General features: G+C 50.2%; 1 protein-coding gene across 2 annotated transcripts in view; it reads right to left on the bottom strand.

The window, feature by feature from the left end:
- myo1ea (myosin IEa) overlaps positions 1–12,127 on the bottom strand; it is a 121,458-nt gene extending 109,331 nt beyond the window's left edge. For both annotated transcript variants that reach the window (XM_056278085.1, XM_056278086.1), the window contains exon 1: positions 11,865–12,127. In XM_056278085.1, the coding sequence (XP_056134060.1) occupies positions 11,865–12,068 (204 nt within the window). In that variant the 5' untranslated portion in view covers positions 12,069–12,127. The remainder of the gene's footprint in view (positions 1–11,864) is intronic.
- Positions 12,128–12,406: the final 279 nt, after the last annotated feature.

Below are 12,406 nucleotides of genomic sequence, written 5' to 3'. Positions count from 1 at the left end.
AGCAGTGTCTGCTAACATCAGCAGTGTCTGTTAACATCAGCAGTGTCTGTTAACATCCACAGTGTCTGTTAACATCCACAGTGTCTGCTAACATCCACAGTGTCTGTTAACATCCGCAGTGTCTGTTAACATCCACAGTGTCTGTTAACATCCACAGTGTCTGTTAACATCCGCAGTGTCTGTTAACATCAGCAGTGTCTGTTAACATCCACAGTGTCTGTTAACATCCACAGTGTCTGTTAACATCCGCAGTGTCTTTTAACATCCACAGTGTCTGCTAACATCCGCAGTGTCTGTTAACATCCACAGTGTCTGTTAACATCCGCAGTGTCTGTTAACATCCACAGTGTCTGTTAACATCCACAGTGTCTGCTAACATCCACAGTGTCTGTTAACATCCGCAGTGTCTGTTAACATCCACAGTGTCTGTTAACATCCACAGTGTCTGTTAACATCCGCAGTGTCTGCTAACATCCGCAGTGTCTGTTAACATCCACAGTGTCTGTTAACATCAGCAGTGTCTGTTAACATCCACAGTGTCTGTTAACATCAGCAGTGTCTGTTAACATCCACAGTGTCTGTTAACATCAGCAGTGTCTGTTAACATCCACAGTGTCTGTTAACATCAGCAGTGTCTGCTAACATCAGCAGTGTCTGTTAACATCAGCAGTGTCTGCTAACATCCGCAGTGTCTGTTAACATCAGCAGTGTCTGTTAACATCCACAGTGTCTGTTAACATCAGCAGTGTCTGTTCACATCCACAGTGTCTGTTAACATCCGCAGTGTCTGTTAACATCCACAGTGTCTGTTAACATCCACAGTGTCTGTTAACATCAGCAGTGTCTGCTAACATCCGCAGTGTCTGTTAACATCAGCAGTGTCTGTTAACATCCACAGTGTCTGTTAACATCAGCAGTGTCTGTTCACATCCACAGTGTCTGCTAACATCCGCAGTGTCTGTTAACATCAGCAGTGTCTGTTAACATCCACAGTGTCTGTTAACATCAGCAGTGTCTGTTAACATCCACAGTGTCTGTTAACATCCACAGTGTCTGTTAACAGGCATTAACATTAAACTTCTCATTCGGTCCAGTTTAGTTCGTCGCCGTACAACTTCTCTTCCTCTTTCCTGTTTGTTGCAGAGGCTGCCATCATGTACTCCAACCGAAGGGTAAAAACCGATTTTCAACATGGGACGCTAATAAAAGACGAGATGTAAGAATAGAAACAACTAACACAGAACAGAACAGGCCAATGTTCTACATGTGAGAGACAGAACTGTTCTCTAGTCCAGAGAAAAGAGTCCAGTTACACAACCCTTTATATAAATGGTGTGCGACCAAAAGCCCTGTCAAATGTAGGTAGATATGATTTTTACTGCAAAGTCTTTGCATCTGTGTACCCATGTCCACCATGTCACACTGAATGGCACGTACTTATGTAGTAGTACGTACTATCTGTGTTGTCACGTGTGAGTGTATGCATGTGTGTGTGTATATATATATATATATATATACACACACACGCACACACACACACACACACACACACACATACATACATACATATATATATATATATATACATATGCGGCAGAGTGGCGCAGTGGTTAGCACAGACGCCTCACAGCAAGAAGGTTCTGGGTTCGAGCCCCGGGGTAGTCCAACCTTGGGGGTCATCCCGGGTCGTCCTCTGTGTGGCATTTGCATGTTCTCCCCATGTCTGCGTGGGTTTCTTCCGGGGGCTCCGGTTTCCTCCCACAGTCCAAAGACATGTAGGTCAGGTGAATCGGCCGTACTATGTTGTCCCTAGGTGTGTGTGTGTGTGTGTGTAACTTTGTATGGCGCTAAACTTGTACTTCAATGTACAGGCTGCGGCACTCAGTCAAACAATCTCTCAGCCAGTCATTCGGTCAAAGCATGATTCTGCTGTGATGAAGCATTGTCTCGGCCCTGCCGGTCCAGATTCCATGGAACCTCCCGTCTCATTCAGAACAGTGTGAGTTATCCAGCAGACGTGTCTGGATAACAGATCACTAAAAAAAAAAAGAAAAGAAAAAAAAGAAAAGAAAAAAGAAAGACACCTCATTCAAAGTAACTGGTTCTGACTTCATTTTCCCAGCAACCCCAGTTCCTGTCAAGAGATCCAAAGCACCTGATGAGACCATGGAAATAAAACACATCCACCAAGTTCTTGTCCATTGTCAACCTCTGTCCACGAAACCAGATGCACAGCTTAGTGGAGATCATATGGATATGGCATCAAGTGGATCAGACGACAGTTACACAAGCTGAACATGTGTCGGCCTCATCAGACGTCCCGACACGAGGCCAAGCCCTCGAACACACTTCCCGACCAAACACAGCTTTTAAAGCCTCACGTTATTACAGTTCTCATGCACCGACTCTACCGACCCGGTTCTGTGACCTACACCTGCCCTGCTGGACCGCTACATGTAAACCCTCTCGTCTACGGTGTGCTGAGAGGCCCCGACAGCACAAAGCTGACACACAGTATTTGATTTTCCCCCCTTTTTCTCCCCAGTTGTACCTGGCCGATTACCCCTGCAGGGCTGCAGACTGCCACATGCCTCCTCCTATACATGTGGAGTCACCAGCCGCTTCTTTTCACCTGACAGTGAGGAGTTTCACCAGGGGGACGTAGCGCGGGGGAGGATCAAGCTATTCCCCCAGTCCCCCCCCCCAAACAGGTGCCCTGACCGACCAGAGGAGGCGCTAGTGCAGTGACCAGGACACATACCCACGCCGGCTTCCCTCTGTAGGGACACCCGACCAAGCCGGAGGTAACATGAGGATTCAAACCGCCGACCCCCATGTTGGCAGACAAAAGAATAGACCGCTACGCTACCCGGACGCCCCCGACATACAGTATTAAACTCGAACCAGATGAACCATGGACTCAAGAACGCTTAGATGGGGGCGTCCGGGTAGCGTGGCGGTCTACTCTGTTGCCTACCAACACGGGGATCGCCGGTTTGAATCCCCGTGTTACCTCCGGCTCGGTCGGGCGTCCCCACAGACACAATCGGCCGTGTCTGCAGGTGGGAGGCCGGATGTGGGTGTGTGTCCTGGTTGCTGCACTAGCGCCTCCTCTGGTCAGGGCACCTATTCAGGGGGTAGGGGGAACTGGGGGGAATAGCGTGATCCTGTCATGCGCTACGTCCCCCCGGTGAAACTCCTCACTGTCAGGTGAAAAGGAGCGGCTGGCGACACCAAATGTATGGGAGGGGGCATGAGGTAGTCTGCAGCCCTCCCCGGATCAGCAGAGGGGGTGGAGCAGAGACCGGGACGGCTCGGAAGAGCGGGGCGATTGGCCGGGTATAACTGGGGGGAAAAGGGCAGGGGGGAAAAAAAACTGCTCGGATGAGGATTCCTGGTGGAGAAATTAAATGTTTAGACCGGCAAATGTCCTGAGAATCTCTTTCCAAAACTCTACAGACAGACAAAACAAACCTTTCACATTTCTTGCAACATACTCACGCCATCCCTTTCTGTCTCTACTACCTCTCCTACACACGCCCCCGATAGCCGTCGTCCAGACCGCTGCCAAACTCTGCACTAGTCCACATCCTCTTCTAGAGGGAGGTTGTCTTTTTTACAGCCAACATTTGATTAGCTTTTAAATGCCGTTCTCGCTGGACGGCACACATGTACACACACACACACACACACACACACACACACACACAAAAAGAGCAAGAAATAAACAAAAAAATTCCCCATCCAAACATCGCTCAAACAACCACACCCAGCCCCCAGCCCCCCCCACCAGACACCATCAGTCATCATATGAATAGTTACGCACATGAATGTGTCCATCCATTATCCAAACCGCTTATCCTGCTCTCAGGGTCACGAGGACGCTGGAGCCTATCCCAGCAGTCACTGGGCGGCAGGCGGGGAGACACCCTGGACAGGCCGCCAGGCCGCCAGGCCATCACAGGGCCGACACACACACACACACACACACACACACACACACACACACACACACACACACACACACACACACACACACACATTCACACCTACGGCAGAGTCACCTGACCTTCATGTCTTTGGACTGTGGGAGGAAACTGGAGCACCCGGAGGAAACCCACACAGACACGGGGAGAACATGCAAACTCCACACAGAGGACGACCCCGGGACGACCCCCAAGGTTGGGACGACCCCGGGGCTCGAACCCAGGACCTTCTTGCTGGGAGGTGACCGCGCTAACCACTGCGCCACCATGCTGTCTATATATATATATATATATGTGTGTGTGTGTGTGTATATATATATATATATATATATATATATATCTAGACAGTTTTGGGGAGTTTTGGGGAGTAACGGAATACATGTAACGGTGTTACGTATTTAGAATACAAAATATGAGGAACTGTATTCAAATTAAATTCATGGTATTCAGAATACAGTTACATTCTTGAAATTCATGGATTACTTCCATTTTTTTTCTTTGGGATCATTCTTATTTTAAGAGGATTGTGACACACAATGCGGCGAAAGTGATACCTAGTGATACCAGTAAAATAGCATGCTATATTTTCGCCTTTGCCTAAGGGTTTTCATTCTAACAGCTATGGCAATAAAGAAAAGGACATGGAAAAGTTCTCTTCTTTTTTTTACCAGATAAAACATCATAACTCTTTTGTGTTTACATACTCTTCTAGCCTTTGTCGATATACATCTAAGGTGACTCAAATGCACCCAGCCTGCCGATACAACAGAAGAAACAGAGCAGTCTACCCAAGTAAGCAGTATTGTGTGAATGCTACATATACTGGTTACACAAAATGTAAGAAAATATCCAAGTAATCCAAAGTAGTTAGAATGCGTTACTCACACTGAGCAATCTAACGGAATGCGTTACGAATTACATTTCACGACATGTACTCTGTAATCTGTAGCGGGACACGTTTTAAAAGCCCGACACTCCGATACAAACACATAAATAGCATGTACCCTGCTAGCTGAGATTCTCTGGGAGGAAGTGAGGTGAGGACAATAGCAGCCAGCCATGCAGCAGATAAGGCCAGATTAGGTTTCTATGGGGCGTCCATTGGGCCGAGGCTAACCGCTCTCTGAGTCAGACGCCTGGAACCAGCTGACCTCTGTCAGCGGCGATGCATCTGAGTCACCAGCAGCGACCCGGCTGCAGCCGTCTGACCTTACCCGGTACCCATGGCTGTTTACGGAGGGGAAATGACACATGCAAATAGGATGTTCCAACAGCACTTTGTTCACTTCACGAAACAGAGAACAGGCAAAGCACATTTAGTCCATTGTTGTTTGATGGTTATTTTAACCCTATCAAATCCACATGGGGGACGTTACGCCGACCTATGCAAAGTCCCTTTTGGAGCACACAATCAAACAGCAGACCGGCTAAATGTAAGCGGGCTTGTTATGGTGTGTAGACATTTTTGTGAAAGTAAGGTTTGACACCGACGCCGACGTGCCGGAGACGGCACGCCGTAAAACCCACCTACTGTACTGCCGCCGTCGTGACAACGCTATTCAGGCGTGTCTGCCTGCATGGCGGCGAGACGGCAGAGCCGCACAGTACAGTACAACCCCCGCACCCGAGCGAAAACACATCGCCGGACACCTACTACTTCTCATTTAAAATGAAGGGACTCGTGGCGTCCGGGTGGCGTGGCGGTCTATTCTGTAGCCTACCAACACAGGGGATCCCAGTTCGAATCCCCGTGTCGCCTCCGGCTTGGTCGGGCGTCCCCACAGACACAGTTGGCCGTGTCTGCGGGTGGGAAGCCGGATGTGGGTATGTGTCCTGGTCGCAGCACCAGCGCCTCCTCTGGTTGGTTAGGGGGCCCAGCATGATCCTCCCACGTGCTACGTCCCCCTGGTGAAACTCCTCACTGTCAGGTGAAAAGAAGCAGCTGGCGACTCCACATGTATGGGAGGAGGCACGTGGTAGTCTGCAGCCCTCCTCAGATCAGCAGAGGGGGTGGAGCAGCGACCGGGACGGCTCAGAAGAGTGGGGTAATTGGTCAGATACAATTGGGAAGAAAAAATGGGTGGGTGGGGATAAAAAAAAAGGGGGGGTTGTAAATAAACAAACAAACAAACAAACAAACAAAAACATTCGAAAGCGGGGCTAATGCAATGACATTTCGGTTGATATCAGCGGCACAGTGGCGCAGTGGTTAGCGTGGTCGCCTCACAGCAAGAAGGTCCTGGGGTCGAGCCCCGGGGTAGTCCATCTTTGGGAGGGGGGGGTCATCCCAGGTCATCCTCTGTGTGGAGTTTGCGTGTTCTCCCCGTGTCTGTGTGGGTTTCCTCCGGGGGCTCCGGTTTCCTCCCACAGTCCAAACACATGTAGGTCAGGTGACTCGGCCATACTGAATTGTCCCTAGGTGTGAATGTGTGTGTGTGTGTGTGTGTGTGTGTGTGTGTGTGTGTGTGTGTGTGTGTTGGCCCTGTGTGATGACTGGCGGCCTGTCCAGGGTGTCTCCCCACCAGCCGCCCAGTGACTGCTGGGATAGGCTCCAGCATCCCCGCGACCCTGAGAGCAGGATAAGTGGTTCGGATAATGGATGGATGGACGGACGGACGGACGGATGGATGGATGGATGGATGGATGGATGGATGGATGGATGGATGGATGGATGGATGGATGGTTGGATGGATGGATGGATGGATGGATGGATAGATGGATGGTTGGATGGATGGATGGATGGATGGATAGATGGATGGTTGGATGGATGGATGGATGGAGGGATTCCTTGTTGAGATGTGTGACCACATGTAAGAGACATGACATCTTTATGAACCATTACAGGGGTGTAGTGATTACTGACCAGACGGGAGCGTGTGCACACCCCCACCATGTTTGTACAGCCGCCTGACGGATGACCTTTACGGATCAAATGACCTGAGCAGGTGTCTCACCAGGGTAAAGGGTGTGGGACAATACGGTCGGTCTGTCTGGTCTGTGGCCCTGTGGAGGCTGATGAGGGAGCCGGGCCGAGTCAGACTCACAGGGGCAGGATGAAGAGAGGAGGTGCCGACAACCCAGATGAAGGCATGGAGGAAGACGAGCAGCTGCTCTCCTCTCACCTCATCACGTCTTTATAAAGATGACGGTGACGGGACGCGTTTCAGAGGTTACACAACAGCAACGGCCTCCAGGTCGTCACAAGACACTTGACTGATGATGGACAGATAGATGGCGCTCTCAGAAAGACGTCACTTAAAAAAAAAAAAAGCCTTTGGTTTCATCCGAAACTTGCGTAGCTATTATCAGGGTGAGGCTCAGGGAATTATGAGGCGTAGATAATGTACTTTACTGACAGCAGCCAATACTCAAAAAAAATCAAATAATCAATGTTCAAATATCCATGGTGACAACAGATGCCCCAAAACATCCATCCATCCATCCATTATCTGAACCACTTATCCTGCTCTCTGAGTCACAGGGATGCTGGAGCCTATCCCAGCAGTCATTGGGCAGCAGGCAGGGAGACACCCTGGACAGGCCGCCAGGCCATCACACAAGACACACACACACACACACACACACACACACACACACACACACACACACACACCTAGGGACAATGTAGTATGGCCGAGTCACCTGACCTACATGTCTTTGGACTGTGGGAGGAAACCCACACAGACACGGGGAGAACATGCAAACTCCACACAGAGGACGACCCGGGACGACCCCCCCAAGGTTGGACTACCCCGGGGCTCGAACCCGGGACCTTCTTGCTGTGAGGCGACCGCGCTAACCACTGCGCCGCCGCGCCGCCATCTATCCCATGAAAAATGGTGTTCACTTCAAAACGAAGAACATGTTCGTCTTGGCTGAAAAAGAAAGGTGATACGCATTAAATACAGAGCCGTGGACGGACACGGAAACGGTTCACGTGTCCGTCCAGGTTGACGGGCTGCGATCCGGTTGCCCGGCATGCCGGAAGTCGGTGTCTCTTTCTGACGGTGAGTGGTTCCCGCTCAGACGAGCAGCTGAGCTGCGAAGGCTGCAGATTCGGGTAAACGGCGACAGAAAGGGCCGAGACACGTTCACGTGACCCGCGAGGACCGGCTGAGCAAGTTCTGCAGGTCCGCAGAAGAAGAAGAAGCTCATCCTGTTTTCAGACGGCGGGCTCCTTGTATTGTTTTTTTACAGTAATGAGTTTTACACCGGCTTTGAATCTGAGGGGTTTTTGGGGCGACGGGGATAGGGGGAGGGGGCGGCGGGGGGGGGGGGCGTTTGCACGCACCTCCCTGTAGGAGACGCTAATGCAAACCATCTGCTGTTACACTGACTTACTATTATTCAGCATCTGGCGGAGAGGCAGCCGGTGACCAGCGCTGCTGCCTGACTCCAGACGCTTAAGAGCGACCGGCGAGCTATGCGGCGCTCTCCCGCTGCAGTAAGAAAGAAGGGAAATGGGAGTTTCCTCACATCTTGTAAAAGTCTTCGGAGACGATTAACCATCTAAATGACCCCCTTCTTCGGCCCGTCTAAAAAGGGTGCGAGATTAAAAACCCCAAAAAAGCGGAAAAGCCCGGGTCAACGGCGAGCACGAGGCAGCCGGTCGCGACGGTTCGTTTTCCGCTCAAACGCCATCATGTTAAAAGTAAAATCCGTCACGGCCGTTTTTCCGCCGTCATGACGGCTACCTCACAAGAAGAAAACCACGGCTGCTCACTCGCTCTGAAATTTAGCAACCCACTCGGGGGTGGGGGGGGGGAGGAGGAAATACAAAACTACAGTCAAACCAGCAGGATCTCCACCTTCGTCCTGTCTACGCCACACAGCAAAGCTCACTTGAGCTCGCAGAGCAAATTAACATATGCAAAGAATTAGCCAATCCCGAGGAAAAGGCCTGATATCACCGGAGAGTCATTAAAGGACGTTTTGGAGGGGGGTTAATTAAACTTTAAGTCGTGCCAGCCCAATTTGTTTTTCAGTCAGACTGCTGGCTCGTGTTCAACAGCCTTGTCGGAGGCTATGCCGAGGCTGGATTATGTATAAAACTCTTGTTCCTTGAGGTTCCCCGTGTGGGTTAACCAGACCTGCAGGTTCCATATGGTGTTTATTGAGACGTGAGCGGCGAGAATGCGTAACAGGTTTCGGGCCTCGCCAGTTCAAATACACAGCGTTGTGTATTGGAGAAGACAGGGGTTGAAGATGCTAAACCAGTGTTTCTCAACCCAGTCCTCAAGGACCCCCTATCCTGCATATTTTCTTTGCAACCCTGAACAGGTACCTGTTTGTAGTTATTCAACCAATCAGCAATGAATTTTGTCAGACGTTGCACACCTTGCATAATTAAGTGCTGCGAGATGATTGGTCAAGTAAGTACAAGCAGGGCTACCTCTGCAGGGTTACAATGAAAATCTGCAGGATAGGGGGTCCTTGAGGACCGGGTTGAGAAACACTGTGCTAAACACGCGTGAAACGGGTCAGGAGTCCCCTCCGCCTTCAAGGTCATTTGTGTACACCCGTCATTATGCTGAACCAAACCGTAAACTGGTTTTGGTTTGGTTTTACACTGGCTGGGTTCTCAAAAAGAGGGGCTAGGATGATTTCGACAAATGGCGCCCGCGATAACGCGGAGCTAGCCGGTTTGCTAGAGGCAACAGGAATGGGCCATGAATTCAACAGGCGAATCCAGCCGCCGGTGGCAGCTGATAGTCACAGGGGGAATTCTGCACAAAAGCTTTGCCGGCTGTTGTCAAAATACAAAGGAGGAGGCCACACAACAGCCTCTGCAACTCACTGTGGGTGTGTCCGCAACAGGGTTGGCTTTCAGACACCAAGAAAAACCTGTACCTGTGCGGTACACATGCACATGTGAAGATATGTACGAACGGTCACATGCACACAACATGACGTATTGTGATTTCTGCTCGGGCCCTGCCTCCCGATGCCGAGACGCCACCATTCCCACTCCAGAAAGAGCTGCACCTCGGTACTGCTGGTGAGTCGATAAATCAATTAGTCGGGCCACCGAAAATTGATCAATTACAATTTCGGTAGTCAATTAATCGTCCGAGTAACCCTTCAGGTAAAAGTACTAAACATTTGTTAGTTGGAGTTGGACAAATGACAAGTCTGCTCACCTCCCTCTGATTCTTATCATCATGAAATGAATACTTCAAGTTCTCTTTTGGCTGTTGGTCAGACCGCATGAACAGTTTTCAGACATCCCTTTGGACTCTGGAACCTTAAGATGTAGTATTTTTGTACTAAGTATTTTTGACTTTTACCACACTAAATGATTAATCTAAAAAAAGAAGCCATAGATTAATCAGTTATGAAAAGAATAGATACCCTTACAAACTAAAAATCAGTGAGCATACTTCCAGTTCCCTTTTTAAGTACTTATCAGAGATATACTCAACAAAATTATACTTAAGTATACTTACAAGTATACTACTAGTATATATACTTGAACTTTACTTCATACAATAAACTTCAAGTATACTCGTTTTTTGTAAGGGATAGTTGTGGCCCTACACCCATACACCTGACTAACAATGACAGAACATCCACCCGGAAGCCATTCATGACCTATGGGGGGGTAAGACTAGCGACAGCTGATATGGCTAGGCTGCTTCTTCTTTCTTTTCTTTTCTTTCTTTTCTTACTTATTAGTTTGGCTCAACCCACGAACTCAGAGCGGAGGACGAGTGGAAGATATGTGGGAACAGAAGCAGAGAGAGAGAGAGAGAGCGAGAGAGAGAGGGAGAGGGAGAGGGGGAGAGAGGGAGAGAGAGAGAGAGAGAGAGAGAGAGAGAGAGAGAGAGAGAGAGAGAGAGAGAGAGAGAGAGAGAGAGAGCGACTACTACTTCATATACGGTTACCTGAGAGAGAGAGAGAGAGAGAGAGAGAGAGAGAGAGAGAGAGAGAGAGAGAGCGACTACTAGTTCATATACGGTTACCTGAGAGAGAGAGAGGGAGAGCGACTACTACATATACGGTTACCTGAGAGAGAGAGAGAGCGACTACTAGTTCATATACGGTTACCTGAGAGAGAGAGAGAGGGGAGAGAGAGAGAGAGAGAGAGAGAGAGAGAGAGAGGGAGAGGGAGAGAGAGCGACTACTACTTCATATACGGAGAGAGAGAGAGAGAGAGAGAGAGAGAGAGAGAGAGAGAGAGAGAGAGAGAGAGAGAGAGAGAGAGCGACTACTAGTTCATATACGGTTACCTGAGAGAGAGAGAGAGAGAGAGACAGCGACTACTAGTTCATATACGGTTACCTGAGAGAGAGAGAGAGAGAGAGGGGGAGAGAGAGAGAGAGGGGGAGAGAGAGAGAGAGAGAGGGAGAGAGAGAGGGAGAGAGAGAGAGAGAGAGAGAGAGAGGGAGAGAGGGGAGAGAGAGAGGGGGGAGAGGGAGAGAGCGACTACTTCATATAAGGTTACCTGAGAGAGAGAGGGGGGGAGAGAGAGAGAGAGAGAGAGACTAACTACTTCATATACGGTTAGCTCATAATGAAAATAAAACGACGGTATAACGGGTTTTTAACATGTGTTTAACATGAGTTTAACATGTGTTTAACATGTTTATTTAAACGTAAGAAACAAAAGCAAAGCGAGACCAGAAGGAAGAGCACCAACAGGCAGCCCGGAGGAGTCGGGCAGGCTGACGGGCATAAGTTGAAGATCCGCTCCGCAGGGATCGGTGGGGGGGGGGGGGGAGACCGCTGAAGTCCCGCTGATCGGGAAGAAAAGTGGGTGAAAACTCGGCCCGCTGCTGCTCCAACACCGGAGACAAGTTGGACATGTTCGGCCCATCGTGTGACACCGGGTCAGAACCGCCGCGCACCAGGGAAGGGAACAAGGTTGACATCACTCACCATGGTCGGTGTCCCCGGGGCTCTCAGCGGACGCGGCCGCAGCACAGAATCCCTTCGTGTAATTCCCTTCAGCCCGCCGAGCCGTGGCGGCGGAGGCGGAGGCGGCGCTGCTTTCCCGCGGTTGGAAAGAGTCAAGTCGCTCAGTCGCGCCTCAAGTCCCCGAGACCAAAGCAGGAGAAAATCCCGGAGTGTACAGGAAAGCATGGACGCTCCTCCTCAGCTGCGTCCTCTCTCCATTCTGGGGACGCGGAGACGGCGGCGGCGCAGCTGCAGCAACCGGTCGGGGGCGCAGGGGAGGCTGCGGAGGAGTGGGCGGGCGGAGGTGGGCGGGGCCGCCTTGCACAGCCGTACATGGGAAATTATTCCGGAGCGACGAACGGGAAACCGGGACTGCTGGACCAATCAACGGACGGCGGGTTTAAATATTCATGAGCCGTCTTTGGCCGAGCGTCAAACGACTGAGCATGCGCGGTTTGAACTTCCAGACCAACTTATAGTCGGCCTCGAATATCCGTCTGTCTATCTATCTATCTATCTATCTA

The sequence above is a fragment of the Lampris incognitus genome, chromosome 4, assembly GCF_029633865.1.
Source record: "Lampris incognitus isolate fLamInc1 chromosome 4, fLamInc1.hap2, whole genome shotgun sequence".
In the NCBI taxonomy this organism is placed as follows: domain Eukaryota; kingdom Metazoa; phylum Chordata; class Actinopteri; order Lampriformes; family Lampridae; genus Lampris; species Lampris incognitus.
This window is presented reverse-complemented; position numbering and strand designations above follow the sequence as displayed.